General features: G+C 39.1%; 1 protein-coding gene across 2 annotated transcripts; it reads left to right on the top strand.

Moving 5' to 3' along the window:
* Window positions 1–330: 330 nt before the first annotated feature.
* LOC148013492 (carboxylesterase 1-like) lies at window positions 331–18,784 on the top strand. 2 transcript variants are annotated; one of them, XM_087668367.1, is made up of 2 exons: window positions 331–878; window positions 18,620–18,784. In XM_087668367.1, the coding sequence occupies exons 1-2, from the start codon at window positions 416–418 to the stop codon at window positions 18,655–18,657; spliced, it is 501 nt and encodes a 166-aa protein (XP_087524493.1). In that variant the 5' UTR covers window positions 331–415; the 3' UTR covers window positions 18,658–18,784. The 2 variants fall into 2 exon arrangements, with proteins under 2 accessions (XP_087524493.1, XP_087524492.1); XM_087668366.1 differs by lacking the exon at window positions 18,620–18,784 and adding an exon at window positions 1,556–2,712.
* Window positions 18,785–19,049: the final 265 nt, after the last annotated feature.

Raw genomic sequence — 19,049 nt, 5'->3', positions numbered from 1 at the left:
TTTGACAATTAAATTATGAGTGTGAATGTAAAATACCTTGAAATGTTAGTCAATAAATTTGTGAACTTAAAGAATTGAAAAAATTTACAAGTCCACACATCCAAAGGTTTTTGTATTGGCTGTAAAAAATAGTTTTCGTGAACACTGGTAATATTTTCCAAATTTTTTCAAGAAAGCATCAAATTGTATAATACTGTAAAAAGAGGTTTATATATTTACATCGTAATAAAACAGTTTTCTCCGTGAAGAAAATTTGCAATTTTGCACGTGAGGAAAAAGGCGCTTATTATATGCCGCGGAGTACAAAAGTGGCAGTATTGCATCTCTCCCTCGGCTATTTTCCATTTACAGACGCACAGACAGAACAGAAGAGACGGAATCACAGACACTCTGAGAGAGAGAGAGAGAGAGAGAGATGGCGGACGACATTGGTGACGATGGACAGGGCATGAAGCAGGTGGAGCGGGACGTGCCTCCCCTCTTCACCCTCTATACCGACGGATCCATCAGACGCTACCCTCCTCCCCCCGACGTCCCTCCTTCACCCCTCGCCCCCGACAGCCATGGCGTCCTCTCCAAAGACCTCGCTCTCGACCCTCAACTCGGCCTTCGGGTCCGCACCTTCCTCCCGTCTCCGACCGCCACCGCTGCAGCTGCAGACGCCCGACTTCCTGTGGTGCTCTTCTACCATGGCGGTGGCTTCATCTTTGGCAGCCCGGCCTCGCTCAGCTCCTACGAGTTCTGTGCGGCCATGGCCAGGAACACCAACTCTATCTGGCTTTCCGCAAGCTACCGGATGGCACCTGAGCACAGGCTTCCTGCTGCATACCATGATGCTGTCAGGACTCTGCAGTGGCTGCAAGCTCAGGCAATTGACGGTAAGTAATGATCTGTCTAAAACCTTACACAAACCTAAAACTTGGGGAAATCAACCCTTTAACAGGTCCAAAACCATACTTAACTATATATCAGGTGAACTAAGAGATGATTCTGAATTCAACGTACAAATGGGAATCATCATGCTTGTCCTTGTCCATATATCAGATCCTGGTTGAAGCAAACCATATTATCCTAATATGAGCTGTGAACTATTCTACCGTCTTGTTGTATCAGCATCTCCCACGGGTATAATCCCAGCTGTGGGCATCATTTCTCACAATTTCTGCAGCTGACAGTTATGCTTCTATAAACTGCGATAGATTATGCAGTCGAGAGATGCTTGTATAATTTAGATAAAGACAGAATCTGAAACCATAAGAAATGATTCTGATGCGTATATATAAGATACTGATGGAACACGAGCCAGCTAGCATCTGTTTGGCAAGCGTGAGAATTAGTGCAGTTGAGAGCCATGCTTGTACAAACAGGAGCATTGAGAAGTAATCAAATCACGAATTTAAATACTTGGAACTTGTGAGAATATATATATATATATATATATATATATATATATATATGAATATGAGATGCTGGCAGACATAGTTATGAATCCTCAGAACTCATGCTTAGCAGTTATGAGACTCATTAAGGAAATGCTAAGAGCTCTTGACTGCAGCTGAGGGAGAGGGAGAGCCATGGCTTGCAACCAAGGCGGACTTCTCGAGATGCATTCTTGCGGGGGTGAGCTCGGGTGCTGCCATAGCCTACCATCTGGCCCTGCGAGTGGCCGAGCAGCAGGCCTCCTGTTGGCAACCCCTCTCTTTCAAAGGCCTCCTGCTCATCCACCCCGGCTTTGTGCAGGAACACAGAACTCCTCAGGAGGAAAACGCCCCACAAGATGATTATATGAACTGGCCCCTGTGTGATATTTGCCTCAAGCTTGCCCTCCCTTTGGGAAGCAATAAGGATCATCCTTTCCTCAATCCTCTTTCTGAACCCTCTAGCGTGTTAGGCCGCCTCAACTCATTTGGCGAAGTGATGGTTGCCCTTGCAGAGAGGGATGGCCTCTACTACATGGGCTTGCAATTCTACCAAGCCTTGAAGGAGGCTGGCTGCACCAACGTGGAAATAGAGATCTCTGAGGGTGTTGGCCATGTCTTCTTCATGGCACAGCCTCAATCTCATCAAGCCCAAGCTTTCATGAACAGGTTATTCTGCTTTATTAACAGAATCAACTCTCATTAGCAGCCACATATTTTGCTAGGCTGCAAGTGATTTTTTTGTTCAGTCCTCTATCAACCCCCTTTTCCATATCACTATCATGACTTTAAAGTTTATGATTAAAATTTTGTCTTATGTTTCTCAACTTCCAAACGGCCTGTTGTGGATCACTTCTCCCAAGGGAACAAAGATTGGAGCTAAAAATCAATGAATGTGTAGCTCACATTCGAATGATATAGATCCCCGGAATGTTGGATGTTTTTTGCTCATGCGAGAATATTTGGTCAAAGAAGTTGGTATTATTAGCACGACTACGAATCATATAAGGAAAAACCTTAAGGCCAATCATCAAGAGGTATTATTGTACATATCAAAAGGCAACACAAGAATGTGTGGTAAACATCATGAGTGATGCTTTCTCCAATGTACTATAAGCTTGGTATTTTGCTTCTTTATTATTCTACTTACTTTTTGTGGTGCAAAACAAGGTTTGCTATATTGTTTCTTACCTAGAGCATGTATCTTGTACTAGAGTCTATAGCATCCTCACATTTACACAATTATATGCTTAATGTATTGTATGACCTTTAGTAGTAATGAAGATAAGCAACACCTCCAATGCAAGCATCCTATCTATGTGATAACAATAAATTGAGTAACAAGTTGTGTAGATTGAAATTCATAGGAAACAATAAACATGGACAAGTGTGAGAATGCCAAGTGCAACTATATATTGATGAGAGAGAGAGAGAGAGAGAGAGAGAGAGAGAGAGAGAGAGATGCTATCTAATTTTGACATTTTTTATTTAAAAAGAAACAAAGCTATGAATATTGTTTTTGCATGCTAGCTAGACAATCTCTTATACACCTAATTATTCTTAAACTTCAACAACCAATTTCTTAATGCACCAACCACCTAATGGTGGGGATGTATCATGGTAGGCTTCAAAGTACTTATAGTGTCTTCTAAGGGCTTTGTATGCAACTTTAATTGTGTGGTCTTTTATACCAAGGTCTTCTAAAGTTATGAAAATATTTTCTGTCTAAGAGGGGAATATCAAAGTTTGCCATTCACAAAAGCCCATATACATGTGATACACTACAAGATACATGTCACATACTGGCGTTTAAAGCAATGCAAATATTCATTAAAAAATTTACTCTCGTCGTTGCTAAAAGCGTAAGTACAGGCATCTCTAGAAATTTGTCACAGATAGTGATGTAAATAGTGACACTTTGCGATGAAAATATCAATTGAGATAGGGACACGTATGGTAAATTAGCAACACAAATAGTGATAATTATAGAGAAAAAAAATGGTGGCATGACAGCAAGCTACATTGCCATCCACAGTACCATGTGGTGGATAATATTCTATAAAGCAATTACATATTGGATATGCAATTGTCATCAAGACACGTGCGTATAAACTACTTAAAGCCACAAGACTAATAACTCATAAAATAAGTACAAGACTAGTGATGATAACTCATGAAATTACATGGAACCATGGAAAGGAGAGTCAAAACAAACATGAAAATCTATTTGTAAATATCACAAAGTGTGATTTTATACAAAGGTTGATAAGTATATCTGAGGAAAGCTACATGGAAGAGGTTAGTATGGATCACATAACCAAAAAAGAAAATTGTGCTCTCCACGAATCCAAGCATGCGTTATGAATCCTCACCATCTAAAAGCTTATTCTAGTACAAAGGAGCCTCGAACAAACTTTGGAAAATGAATAACCAAATATTAGTTCACCATACATAATGCATTACAAAAAAGCCTAATGAATGTAGACAAGAAAGAGGATTGACTTATTGGGTCACTCCGCGTGTACAATCTATTGATAAGTGTAGTGAGACTATGTCTCTTTGCATATCGAGTCTCTAAACTTGTGGGATTGCAATTTGTGAGATGGAGTGTTGCAAAGAAAACAAAATAGCATTGTTAGAAACAGGGTTGTTAGTACAAGTGATATTTCAAATAAGAAAGCAAAAAAAACCAAAAGAAAACTTATAAAGTTCTCTAAATAAGTCATGTGATCGTTCTCTTGAGATGATGCATGATCCCTACCTCCAATTGTGCCCTAGCTGCCTCTTATTGTTGTTGTCGCCATCGTCTTGGATAATTTGTGGCCTCCTCCTTGAGTCTCCACCAATCCTCCATGTCTAGCCACTCGGCCTTTGAGGCACCACACTTGATTGCCTTGTGTGTATATGATCATCTATGTGATATGTATGCATACATATATTCCATCATCCACCCACCAATGAAAAACCTTTGTCATTGTAGATACCGAAAACTCCTCATGCAAAGATGCCACTACATAGTCCTTGCTCCCTTGCGGTATATTCTTCCAATGGTCTAGGATATTGTGCCTAAATACTTGTTGGCACAACTCCACTACATAGTCCTTGCTCCCTTGCGGTATATTTTTCCAATGGTCTAGAACATTGTGCCTAAATACTTATTGGTACAACTCTCTCATATGAGGTATCACCCTCCTCTCCTCATCATTCATGATCACAACACATATCTTGTCATCTACGAGGTATTTGTAATCTACTTGGATATATCTAAGGTGTGGTCTCTCCCACCTATGACCATTCTCCTAGGCATAATCATGAGACCCATGTACATCTCTCGCATACTTAGGGTAGTATCTCTTGGAGTAGCAACCATAGGGGTACCATTTGCGGATGGCTGAGCGAAACTCGGAGTCATAGGGATAGATGTCCCTATAGGTGTAACAAATCCTAGAGGTGATCATACCAACGAGATGGAGACATTGTATCGGTGCCTCTGTAAACGCCCCGAACAACGTAGTATGCTTAACAATTATGATAGTCGCTTGTTTTCGAGATTTAATATAAAAGAGAATGAACACTTAAAGCTGAAAATGAAAATTACTCACAAAATTTCAGCCATGAAAATGTAAAAGTAATGGAGATAAGATTGAGGGTTGAAGATGGACAACCCACCCCCCGCCCCCCCCCCCCCCCCCCCCCCCTCCCCCTCCCCCCCGAAGGAATGTATTTCTGCTCAACCCAAGTCCCTTAGGGAAGAGCTCAGTTACAATCAACCTGAGAGTGAGAAGAAGTAATTCTCACTCTCACAAGATCATGCAAAGATGTACAAACACACATGCATTATCTATTATGCAATGATAAGAACTGATTTCTTCACAGTATGAGAGAAGAAAAAGGGGAAATCAGCCTTTCTCCATCGTTGATCAGCAGTACATGGATAGGGCTTGCTCTTGTTGCTAAAATGGAATAAAGAGCTCGAGAAGGAGGTGCTGTAATGAATTTACAGGCTTGCTGTCCTGTAAAACAGCAGTGATAGAAGAGGGAATATGGAGGAATTTGATAATGGAGAAGTGGGGGATGATGATGGGGATGGATGTGGCCAGTTTCTAGCTATCTATGGGTGCTGTACATGAGTTTACAGCAAAGAAAAATGATGTTGAATGAAGAAAAACGAGCTCTTATTTATAGGAGAGGGGAGAGCTAGTACAAAAGGGAAAAGTGGAGTAGCACAAGACAAGTGTCCAGCCACATGTCATGAGATGTGACAAGTGGTGGGACACTTGGAAACTAGTGTGACAAGTGTCTTGACACTTGTCTCTTCTCTATGGCCTTCCTTTTTGGGTTGAATACTGTCAAGAATAGAAACAATCAAATTTAGTGAGCACAGCCAGAGTACAGAACTTACTATTTTTACAATGACATCCCTATTTTTAGGACTAGCATTTTTAGGCTAATTCAAGGCTCCTAAAATTTAGGGACCCCTCCAATATGGGTGTCATATGAAAGCTTTTCCCGTGTACATCGCAAAAATGGTATCCAAATCTTCATGTGACTTTCCTGTGCAAAGAAATGTGCATTTCAAGCTTTCAACCCACACATGCACATTATACAAGCATTTCATGATTATGCCATCTTGTTGATTGTAACTGTCTGTTCTGGTGGATCTAGCCCACACTTCAAGGCATTAATCCTTTCTGTGTGAGAGTCTAACCCTGATATGTGTGAGTTCTAGTCACAGGCGCCCAATCGGGCCATATAGGTGGAAGTGTGAACTATCTTTTCTCTAACCCACCGCGTGGGTCCACCATAACCTGTGACCACTCATCACTGGCCAGCTCCAATGCACTTTTTTTTATATCTAATTAGTGCAAAGGAAATAAATTTAATAAATCATTATATAGACAAATTAATGAAAAATGATACAAATTCTGTTTCTATAGAGTTGTGACAGCCCTCTGGCTTTTATTCAGCTGTCCTTAGCTGAAAAGCTTCTTGATATTGCTGTAGAATATTTGGGTAATCCTTCATGAATTTTTCATCTACTCACTGTGCATCTGTTGTGGATAGATTATTGAATTTTAGTAAGAATTTTCGTGTCACAAGGCCACTTCTCGTGGTTTGATCCTTGAGAAACAAAATCTTTTCAGGTTCCAAGAGTTGCTCTGTTTCTTCAACTTCTGGGGGATCTTCAGTAATGGGTTCCTTTGGTTCTGGTCCTATGTAAGGTTTTAGCAAACTTACATGAAAAGCATTGTGTATTTTCCAATGAGCAGGAAGCTCAAGTCGATAAGAAACTTCATTTATTTTCTCAATCACTTTGAAGGGTCCAAAGTATCTACTAGAGAGCTTTGGAAAAGATGAATTTTGATGAGAACCTTGTTTGAGCCTGCTTTTATCAAACTTTAGAAAGACATATTGACCTTTTTCAAAAGCCAAAGGTCTTCTTCATTTATCTGCTTGCTTCTTTTGTTGCTCTTGGGCAACTTTGATAGTGGCTCGAACTTGATCCATTGCGGTTTTTAAATCTGAAGCAAACTCATCAGCAGCAAAATTCTTATCTTTAGTGCGAGTAATTGGAGGAATCACTTTACCCTGTACTATTTCATTTGGAGCTTTCCCTATGGATGAGTGCACTATATTGTTGTAAGCAAACTCCAATAATGGAAGATATTTCTCCCATTGTGACTTATGTTCACTAACATAAGCTTTCAACATATCCAAAAGAGTAAGAATCATCACCTCTGTTTGGTCGTCAGTTTGAGGATGAAAAGCTGAGGAGAACTTTAAAGTGGTTTCCAAATTCTCAAATAAAGCACGCCAAAAGTTACTTGTGAATTTGGAGTCTCTATCTGAAATGATCTCAGAAGGCATACCATGTAATCTGAAGATATGTTGAATGAAAAGTCTTGCAGCTTGTGCGGATTTCAATGTTTTATGACATGGAATAAAATGTGATTGTTTGCTGAATCTATCAATTATGATCCAAATCATATCATGACCTTGAGGTGTTCTTGGAATACCTGAGATGAAATCCATTGTGATAGATTCCCATGGATCTTTGGGCACTAGAAGAGGTTGCAACAATCCTGGAATCTTCTGCCTATCATGTTTGGATTTTTAGCATACCAGACAAGCCTCAATGAAGTTATGTATATCTCTTCGTAATGTTGGCCAATAAAAGTAGCGCACAATTGTACTTAGAGTGGCTTCCCTCCCTCTATGCCCTGCATAAGGGGGTTCATGACTTTCTTTAAGCACCTTTTGTCGAACAGGAAGAGTGACACAAAGGCGATTGTTCATGAGAAGGTAACCATCTTTGATGGAATAATCTGGATGAGAACCTCCTTGCTGTAAATTTGACCAAATTGCTGCAAAATCAGTATCTTCATCATAAGTATTCTTCATCGTTTGAAAATCTTCATGATGAGCCATTGTAATAGTTGCAATGCGAGGCACTCTAGAAAGTGCATCAGCAACTACATTTTGTTTCCCTAGAGTGTACATAATTTGAAAATGAAACATAGACAAGAAATTTTCCCATCTTGCATGTTTCTCCTGCAAATGCTTTTGAGTCTTGAAATACTTCAAGCTTTGATGATCAGTTTTAATAAGGAATTCATTGCCTAAAAGATAATGTTTCCATATCTTTAAAGCATGAACCACCGCTAAGAGCTCCTTTTCATAAATGTCATACATTTTCTCCACATCATTTAGACGGCGGCTTTCAAAGGCTATGGCATGGCCTTCTTGATTTAGCACTGCACCAATACAATCACCGCAAGCATTTGCTTCCACCACAAATGGTTTTACCAAATCTGAAATGATAAGAACAGGTCCAGAAGTCAGAGCTGTTTTCAACCTTGTGAAGGCTGCCTTCTCTTTTTCCTTCCATTGGAAAGAGATCTTCTTCTTTGTAAGGTCATGAAGTGGAGAAGCCATATGTGCAAAATGCTTGATGAAGCGGCGGTAATAAGAACATAAGCCAAGAAACGATCGCACCTCATGTACATCATGAAGATGAGGCCATTCTTGGATTATCCTGATCTTTTCAGGATCCATCTGAATCCCTTTAGAAGAGATGACATGCCCAATGTAATTTATTTTATGCATAAAATTTTCACTCTTTTTACCATTTACCAAGAGTTGATTTTGTTGTAGAAATTGTAGAACAATTTCTAAGTGTTGATGATGTTTCTATTCATTCTTGCTAAAGACAAGAATATCATCAAAGAAAGTACCGACATATTGTCGATGCTCTCTAAAGATGCGATCCATCATTCGATTAAAGGTGGCTGGTGCATTGGTTAATCTGAAAGGAACCACCAAGAATTCATAAAGACTGTATGAAGTGCGGAAAGCAGTTTTGTGTACATCTTGTGGTATTACCCTAATTTGATGATAACCACTCTTTAGATCAATGCGGCTGAAAACCTTTGAGCCTCCTAGACGATCCAAATGTCGCCAATTCTGGGAATAGGAAACCGATTCTTCACAGTGATTTTGTTGAGGGCTCGATAATCAATGCACATCCTAAATGTGCCATCTTTCTTTTGAACAAGAAGAACCGGTGAACAAAATGGTGAGCTACTTGGCCTAATTAGCCCACGGTTGAGTAGGTCTTCGACTTGCTTTCTGATTTCTTCTTGTTGAGGACGGCTCACACGGTATGGTGCTATATTAGGAGGAGAACTGCCCGGGATAATATCAATATGATGGTCATCTGGCCTTTCTGGGGGAAGCTGATAAGGAAGATCTTCCGAAAAATAATCTTTATACTTTTTCAAGAGCTGAAGTTGCTCTTGGTTTTCAGCATTCATATTATCTTTTACATCAGTGACATAAAGCAGACAACATTGAACACAATCCTTAATTGCTCTAGAGACTTGCATATGGCTTACCATAGGTATGGTGTCTCCAGAAACTCCAGCTTGGATCTCGTACTTCTTGCCTTTGTTGGTGAGTTCTACCTTCTTTTTCTGAGAGAAGATGGTTGAATCTACTCTATGATTCCAGGGCATGCCAAGAATCACATCACAACCATCAAGGTCTCTGATACAGAAGGTATCTTCGTCACTATAGCCTTGAATTTGAAACTTGAGCTTGCCAATGTAGGGTATCACAGTCTTCACTATGTCACCTTCATTAGCATTTAAAGCTTGGCGAACTTCTGCCGGAGTGTCCATCTCTTCATTCTTTAATCCAAGCTCTTTAGCTAATTGCAAGGAAATGATATTTTCATTCGCCCCAAGATCTATCAAGAATAGTGCTTGCTTACCTTACAACTGTCCCCAAGCTTTTAATAATTTGTGCATCTCTGGAGTGTGAGTTGTGTTTGCAACTACATCACTGATAGCATTGATTTTCACTGGCGACTTAGGCTTGTTGTCAGAAACCTTGCTTTGTCCCTTGTTTGGACATTGCTTCGCTATGTGGCCTGTTTGTCCACATTTAAAGCACTTCCCTTCTTTCATGAAGCGTTGCTTTTCTTCTTCGAAAAGTTGCTTTGCTTGTGGGTATAGATCGGAGCGAAATTGAGGAGCATTAGGAGGTGCATAGGGCTTTATCTTCTTTTGATTTGATGGCTGCTTTTGCCACTGTTTTTGTCCTTCATTTGGGACTGAATACTCCTCATCGTCAGCTACTCTCTTGTTATCATTCTTTTGGAATGATTTGTTGCCATTGTGCTCCATTTCCCATGTCTCAGCATGGTCAATGAGTTCCCTGAGACTAGAACAATGATAATGATTAAGAGCAGTACGAAGTTTAAAATGCAAACCTCCTTGAAACTTCCTAAGCTTTTCCGAACTACTGATCTTCTTGAAATGTTGGACCTTCAAAAGTAGCTCCCAAAATCTCTTGGTATAGTCACCAAGTGACTCATTTTTCCTTTGCCAAAGCCGATCCCATTCCATTTTCACATCTCTTTTGAAATGAATAGGAAGAAATTGGCTTTGTATCATGCGAACAAAGGACCGCCATGATTTTGGGGCAGCATGATCATATTCCAACCCCGTCCACCAAGTATAGGCTAAGTCGGTTAAATGTAAAGCTGCAAACTTAATCTTTTCTTTTTCTTTATACTTGTCACAACCATACAAAATTTAAAATTGACGAATAAACTTCAGAAGAAGATCAGGATTTCAGGAACCATCATACATACTGAACTTGATCTTCTTTTCAAGTTGAGATAGTGACTTAGTCTTCTTATTCTTCCTATGCCTTCGTCCATGCTCGGATCTTGAGGTTGAAGATGATGAAGTGCTTGATGGGGATGAAGATGGAGACGAGGGTGAAGAATATCGACGCCTTTGATGATGATGAGGTCTTCCACGAGAAGGGTGTGACTCTTCGTCACTAGAAGACGGTCCATCAGAGTAGGCGCCAGATGACTTTGAAGAAGAGGATGAGCTTTGACGCGATCTCTTTCTTTGTCTTGAAGTAGAATGGGACTGCCTCTTAGAAGTAGTTGGACTTCTTGATCAGCTCCTTTCATTGGTATGGCTTTGTCTCCTTGAAGCAGATGGGCTTTTTTCCTTGAATTCTTTGGGATTCTCAACTTTTTCTAGTTTGAGAAGTTGGTCACACGAATTTGCTGATTTTCCTCTCTAAGACTTTGAATGGCTTGAAGGATAGCACTCGACTGATCCATTGAGACTCTTAAGAAAAAAAAATATGCTCAAGCACTCAATGCAAGGGCTGAAAACAAACAAACTTATAATTGTAAGCACTACCAGTGTTGGGGTGAGGACCGAGCCAAGGCTCTGATACTATTGTAAACGCCCCGAACAACGTAGTATGCTTAACAATTATGATATTCGCTTGTTTTTGAGATTTAATATAAAAGAGAATGAACACTTAAAGATGAAATTAAAAATTACTCACAAAATTACAGCCATGAAAATGTAAAAGTAATGGAGACAAGATTGAGGGTTGAAGATGGGCAACCCCCCCCCCCCCCCGCTCCCCCCCCTCGAAGGAATGTATTTCTGCTCAACCCAAGTCCCTTAGGGAAGAGCTCAGTTACAATCAACCTGAGAGTGAGAAGAAGTAATTCTCACTCTCACAAGATCATGCAAAGATGTACAAACACATGCATTATCTATTATGCAATGATAAGAACTGATTTCTTTACAGTATGAGAGAAGAAAAAGGGGAAATCAGCCTTTCTCCATCGTTGATTAGCAGTACATGGATAGGGCTTGCTCTTGTTGCTAAAATGGAAGAAAGAGCTCGAGAAGGAGGTGCTGTAATGAATTTACAGGCTTGCTGTCTTGTAAAACAGCAGTGATAGAAGAGGGAATATGGAGGAATTTGATAATGGAGAAGTGGGGGATGATGATGGGGATGGATGGGGCCAGTTTCTGGCTATCTGTGGGTGCTGTACATGAGTTTACAGCAAAGAAAAATGATGTTGAATGAAGAAAAACGAGCTCTTATTTATAGGAGAGGGGAGAGCTAGTACAAAAGGGGAAAGTGGAGTAGCACAAGACAAGTGTCCAGCCACATGTCATGAGATGTGACAAGTGGTGGGACACTTGAAAACTAGTGTGACAAGTGTCTTGACACTTGTCTCTTCTCTATGGCCTTCCTTTTTGGGTTGAATATTGTCAAGAATAGAAACAATCAAATTTAGTAAGCACAGTCAGAGTACAAAACTTACTATTTTTAGAATGACATCCCTATTTTTAGGACTAGCATTTTTAGGCTAATTCGAGGCTCCTAAAATTTAGAGACCTCCTAAAATTTAGGGACCCCCCCAATATGGGTGTCATATGAAAGCTTTTTCCGTGTACATCGCAAAAATGGTATCCAAATCTTCATGTGACTTTCCTATGCAAAGAAATGTGCATTTCAAGCTTTTAGCCCACACATGCACATTATACAAGCATTTCATGATCATGCCATCTTGTTGATTGTAACTGTCTGTTCTGGTGGATCTAGCCCACACTTCAAGGCATCAATTCTTTCTGTGTGCGAGTCTAACCCTGATATGCATGAGTTCTAGTCACAGGCGCCCAATCGGGCCATATAGGTGGAAGTGTGAACTATCTTTTCTCTAACCCACCGCGTGGGTCCACCATAACCTGTGACCACTCATCACTGGCCAGCTCCAATGCACTTTTCTTTATATCTAATTAGTGCAAAGGAAATAAATTTAATAAATCATTATATAGACAAATTAATGAAAAAGGATACAAATTCTGTTTCTATAGAGTTGTGACAGCCTCCATAACACCCACCTAAGCTACCATCTCTAGAACTGGTACGAGAGCGAGAAGAGCAACCCTCTCTGAATTGACCACGTGCGACCATGATCTCATAGCATCTATATCTTTGTAATACCTCCCAAAACCACTCTCCCCATCCAGGGCAAGTCTAGAGTGTCAATCTCGCCTATTGAAATCGAAGCATCAAAGCGTATAGAAATAGACCTCATAGAACGGCCTGATGATGTTCGTGACAACTCCTAGTTCATCATATCTCACAAATATCTTGACCTATACCACCCATGAGAGCATTTGACCACACGATATGGACTATTAAGGACTATTACCCAACCATGGAATATAACTCCAATTTCTATGACTGGTTTTAACAAAAGTAATTAGGAATCTTCTTGTATATGAATAAGCATGCAAGCATCTCACTCTCAAATCAAAACACATTTACTTTGTCTTTTTCATAAGTCCTTTGTGCAATCCTGGAAGTATTGCAATCCACCATTGGAAGGACGAGGGGCAACTTGTAGCAAAAACTTTGCAAATTGATTGCTTTCCTACTAAGTGTAATAAACCATAAATGCCTTAGCCTAGGGTTAAGTATAAAAGGCGGGAGATGTAACATGTGAAGGATCTTTTTGTCATTTTGAAGAATACAAGATTTGAGGTTTCCTTCCTCCCACCATCTAAGAGGGTGCATACTCTTAGCCACCAAGATCACGGGGTGCATACCATGTCCCACCTTGGCATGAGGTGAGTATTCATGTTGTAGCATTCATCTATGATTCTCAACCTTTCATGGCAATATAATTTCATGCCTAGCCACCTTGGCTATGGTTTCTTGGCACATATGGTGTATCTTATATTTCCAATTATTTTTCTTATTGTGAGAATGAACTATTTTACATTGGTATTAGAGCTTGGACTTTGATCCATGGGAAGAGTCATTTTCTTGGAAAAATTTAGTCACAAGGACAGGTGACAGGTAACTGGAGTACAAGATTTAGTTAGGATGGTGAACACAATTTAAACTATGACTAGCTATGGTTATTTGCATCAAGTCACTAATATGGAGGTTCTTGGAGCTAGACATCATGAAACTAGAGGCTCTATGGTGAAAATAGTAGGTTGTGGATCTTTTCATGACATTTTAGAGGTCCTTCAGTTAACTGTGGTTAACAATGATTAAGAATGGACTAAAACAGGGGTTACTTTTGTAAAAAAAGAGTTTCTATCACTTCTTTCTTCTTCCTATAGGCTTTCCCTACAACTCCATAGCCAAGATCTTGCTTATATCCCTTCCCTAGTGCCCTGATGGTCCAAATGGATACCATAGATCAATTCTTCATGTTGTAAGCTTGCTATAGAGTACCTATATGCGTTGCTTAAGCCTCATTTAGATCATGAGGTAAACGAGTATGTTAATGGACTATTTGCACCAATTTTCATGAAGACACACTCCCTCATCAATGTGAGAAAAATGGAGGCCAAGCTTAGTGTCTAGCCTACTCAAGTTCATCTATAAAAACTCTCTTCCAAGTCTACGACATGATAGAAGCAAACTTCATCATTCTCTCTTAAATTCTTGGAGCTTCAAAACCCTAGCCATGGTTGAAAATGGACAGCATGAAGATTCCTTCAATTTCTTGAAGATTTAGATTCGTATTGATACCTTTTAGCTTCCAAAGGTCAAGGGGAAGCATCTACAATACACACGCGGTCTAGATTGAGGATTTCAAGCAAGATTGGAGTGTCCTCTTCTCTTGATTTGGGGCAAACATGGCAGCCACTTAATTCTTTCAAAATTTTTGGTCTTTGAAGATTGAATCATGGGGCTTTTGGCTCTTGATGCCTCCTAAGGCTTCTAGGCATTGGATTTTTCCAGAATTTGAAGATTGAATCATGGGGCTTTTGGCTCTTGATGCCTCCTAAGGCTTCTAGGCATTGGATTTTGCCAAAATTTGAAGGTCTTGCTTCAACATTGCAAGAATGGAGCTTGATTTTGATGTTGCAAGTATATGGACAGCTTATGCCAAGTTCAAGTACTTCAATGGGAGAGCTCTTTTTCAAGATTTGAGGTCTTCTACTCTCTTGGAAGGTTCATCATTGATTCCCCTTCAATTTTCGATCACGTTTGGAGCTCATAAGGATTATCTCAATCAAGCTTATAGTCATAGGAGCTTTCTTGGAGAAGAATTGGAGTTTATGAGCTAAATATTCATCCTAGGAATTACAATTTGAAGGTATTCTTGGCCACCTCAAGTTGGAGATCAAGCTTTTCAAGTCGCATATGGTTGTTGGAGCTTCCATGATCATCTACCTTCAACGATGAAAGAGGAACTTCTACATTTTGCTCTTAATTTCCTTTAGTTCCAATCGCTAAAGCCATCCATTTGCTACAAAAGAGAGAATTAAGAGTAATCCTAATTTGAAATTGACAACTAAGTGCACATAGACCCAACTTCGGGCTGAATGTGGCTATAATAAATTTTCTTCATCCTACCCACTTAAAATCAATAACCAATTGATGCTAATCTTTCTCATTTGCTGGAATTTTATACCTAACCTTGACTTTGGTTGCTTGAATGTGATTGATTGCAATATGGCTAAAAGTAAAAATCAAATGGTAAGTGGAATTCATTGTATGCAGTGAGTCACTACAAGAAAGGGCAATATCTATCCCTATCCTTTTCCATTTGATCAATTTCCTACTTCCACTTGCATATCATTAGAGGGATAAAAGAATTCTTTTCAGCCTATTGCATATCATCAGTGTTTTCCTTTGCCTTAGCATGTACCTTGCTATGTCTATATCCACGAGGAAAAGTGAATGTCGGATGAGTTGGTAGGACAATAGTGAGGTGACCCTCCCTTATTGACGAGGACCCTGAAGGGGAGAACAAACTAGCTTGAGAGGGAAATTTTCACACTCAAGTCACGAATCCCACACATTTTTTTTTCAATTTAGGTGCAGGTACATCTCTTGAGCCAAGAATTGATAGCAGTATTTTAGTAAGATCAACAATTCATAGATGTTACAAACATTCAGCAGGAAGAGAACGTGGTCATTTAGCCCTCTTGATTACTAAAGGTGACAGGGTAAATGTTGATCATTTCCAATAGCTACCAATCAGTTACATGTGTTTCTTGGATACCTATAGGTGTCTTACAATCCATCACAGGTCTACTAAGTGTTTTGGGTGTCTACAAGTACTCCAAGAGACAATTCAGGGTGAAATAAGGCTTTCACAAGGAATTTACAGGGTTCAGGAATTCATAGGGGCATGTACACAATTTCTATTACAGAATTTTTTGTCATAACCTGATTTGAGAGCTTGATATCATCATTCAAAGAGGGGATGTCAAGCTTCTATTTGAACCAAAAATTCCAGTAATCAAATTTTGGGAGCAAAAATTATAATAGTTTTTTTTATAGGTGGTCTAGTGGACTGCACCTAGACAGGTTGATAGGAGTGCATTGTTTAAGGTCATTACACCTATTACCCTTCTTACAAGCTGAGATATTGACAAATATGGAATGTCCCCACTATATATATTATTTTATTTTGGATCAAGAAATCATTGGGGTTGGTGCAATATTAAGCAAGATATTGTCAATTTTCTCTAGAACAATCATATTTGACAGCAACTATCCCTAATGGCCAAAAACAAAAGGAAAGATCAAGTGATGGAAACCATTCAAGAGGATATCAGAGAGTGTGTCAACGATCAAAATAACACCAATGAAGCCCATAACCAAGACCAATAAGATGAAGGTGTTAGTGTTGGGAATGCTCAAAGTGTATGACTTAGCAATGATGAAAATCAATTGTTTCATGAATCTTTTGACGACCCCATACTTTCAAGAGAGCTGCGTATGTTGAATGTTGGGATGCATGATACTTATGAACAACTCTCTAAATCATTGGGAAAGATGGAGAAAACATCCAATCAAGTGAATGAGAGTCTTTAGTAGTTGATCAAGTTTATGCAGAGTGGATTTGAAAATGCAGTAGCAAAGTCTATGAAAAGTGGATTTGAAGATGTATTAGCAGCCATCAAAGACTTGAAAACTCTAACCACACCTTCTACGCCAAATGTATCCATTTCTCATATTGGAAATACTTCAACCGAGACAATTAATATGAAAGGAAAAGGAATTGATTAGTCAATAATGTCAACCTTTGAGAAAGGAGAGCCATCAACATTGAAGAGTGCCTATTATCAGCCATCGATATCATAAAAGCATCATGCCCGTCCCACAATTCAATTCAAGACATGAGGCCACTTATGAAGAGGAGGACTTAAGAAAAGATGAGAATGAAGAGTTTCATGGATGTGACCCGTTCCACAAATCCTTTCCTTTCCAATCTACCATCAAGCAAAAAGAATAAGAGATGCATGATAAGAATAGAAGATTTGAGGAAAGAAGGTCATTCCATGATATCACTAACAAAGAGAACTCATTTTATGGTTAGCCCACTAGTGGAGAGTCTCCTTCTTTTGGATTGGGTTAATCAAATTAAGGTGATAATGCTTCTAGACCAAATTATATTGGAAAAGGTTCAATGTATAGAGAGTCTTGGAGACAATCATCCATTGGGTAGCACTCTAACAATTTTCAACCAACCTATAATGAGAGGGAGTACAAAGAAAAGATCACCATTTCCAACTTCAAGGGAGATAATGCATCTCCAACGAAGTGGGAAGAATGGGTAAATAAATTAGAGATGTAGTTCACTCTTTTTCCTCACCGTGATGAAGCTAAGTTCTATTTTGCTGCACTCCATCTTGAGGGCTACACGCATACATGGTGGAGATACATGCAAAGAGTTGGTCACACTTTTGCTTCATGGGAGGATTTTAAGAATGTAATGCTAGAGGTGTTTGTCTCTCCAATGGAAAAAGAAAGATTGCAAAGAAGATGGTAAGGTCTTCAACAAAGGGGCATGTCCATTCGTGACTACTCCAATATGTTTCTCAATCTCTCTATGTACATTGAGGGAATTGATGATTCGACAAAATTAAACAAATACATCTTTGGTCTAGATCCAACCCTTTCTTTGGAAGTAGGTGTAATGCAACCCAAGAGCATTCATGATGCTATTCAATATGCTGAAAGGTATATGTAGAAATATAGAAGAGATTCAATGGGTATTTAGCCTAAAAGTGTAGGGTATTCCTTATCACCAAATTATTCTTCTAAGTTTGGAGCTCATTTCAGCTAGCCAAGGAATGTATATAGACAAGATAGCAAGGGAATCAGTACCTACAATAGTAATTACAACAAGATGCCTACTTATCCAATGGTGTATGGGTCAAAAACAAGTGTTGGTGGTGATTCTAGACCAATGGCTTAAGAAAAAAAAAACTTTACAAGGGTTGAAAATGCACAAAAGAGATATCAAAATAGCACTTACAACAAACTCATTTTTAATGATCAAATTAGGGACATACGGGCCAAAGGTTTATGCTTCAAGATATGGGCATCACCCATAGCTTCATAAATACCAAATCTTTGCATGGACTGAAATTACTACCTCAATAAATATAAGTGCCATTGAAGATCCAAGTTGCCAATGGAGCTTATGAAGTGATGCCAGGAGGCATATTCCACGGTGGATTCCGTGAGACCACAGTGGATTCCATGAGGTTTTGCAATGAATTTTGTAAAACTATATTTATTTTTCGAGGCTCGTACACGAGGTGGATTCCTTGTGCAAGAAGTTGACGGGGATACTGTCTTTTTTGGGCGTCATGTTAATTTAATGTGCACATGGGTGATTCCATAGCGGGTGATTTCACAAAATACATATTTAAATTAATGGATGTTTATGAGTTTAGAGTGCACTCGTATTAAATTAAGGTCAGGATAGAGTTCCAACCTATTAATTTATTTTGTAGTTAAAGATTGCTAGATATTCACTTTTGTTGGTTTAATTTGATTATTTTTTAATAATTATAAATGCTTTAATTGATGTGTAGAGCAAGAGGTGGTGGCATCGGAAAGCACTGGGCGATAGCGTGCATTCAATTTACCTTGAAAAAATTATCATGTTTGTCTTATCATTAAAGGTGTGGCACTAATATTTATTTAGACGAGCTTATTTATTGAAGAGCTTGGTAGATATTTATTATTTTATATACGCATGGACGCACGGTTTAAATATTTCATTATGGAATATTGTATTTGGGTACAACCTGACTTTTGGGCTGTCCAACCACTTTATTCTTTATTCGGACAAAAGCAAAAGCATGTTTATTGTAAAATTGGGTTATTTTTTAGCTTTGAGATGATTAAATTTATAAATACATGCTTTGTGAAGCGCTCACACAAGGCATGGGGGGAGATTACATCCAATTTTTCTCTTTTCTTCATGTCGTACAAGTCTATCTTCTTGCTTTTTGAGCTTAA

The sequence above is a fragment of the Lygodium microphyllum genome, chromosome 26 (genome assembly GCF_053477565.2).
Source record: "Lygodium microphyllum isolate KBCC chromosome 26, Lygodium_microphyllum_v1.1.10, whole genome shotgun sequence".
NCBI classification, from domain to species: domain Eukaryota; kingdom Viridiplantae; phylum Streptophyta; class Polypodiopsida; order Schizaeales; family Lygodiaceae; genus Lygodium; species Lygodium microphyllum.
The sequence above is the reverse complement of the archived record's forward strand: the minus strand, read 5'-3'. Positions and strand labels throughout refer to the sequence as shown.

Excerpts from the sequence above, each read along its gene's own strand:
- LOC148013492 (XM_087668366.1), top strand. The coding sequence starts at position 416 with ATGGCGGACGACATTGGTGACGATGGACAGGGCATGAAGCAGGTGGAG. Across the intron at positions 879-1,555 it reads GCAAGCTCAGGCAATTGACG|CTGAGGGAGAGGGAGAGCCA; the intron begins GTAAGTAATGAT and ends TCTTGACTGCAG.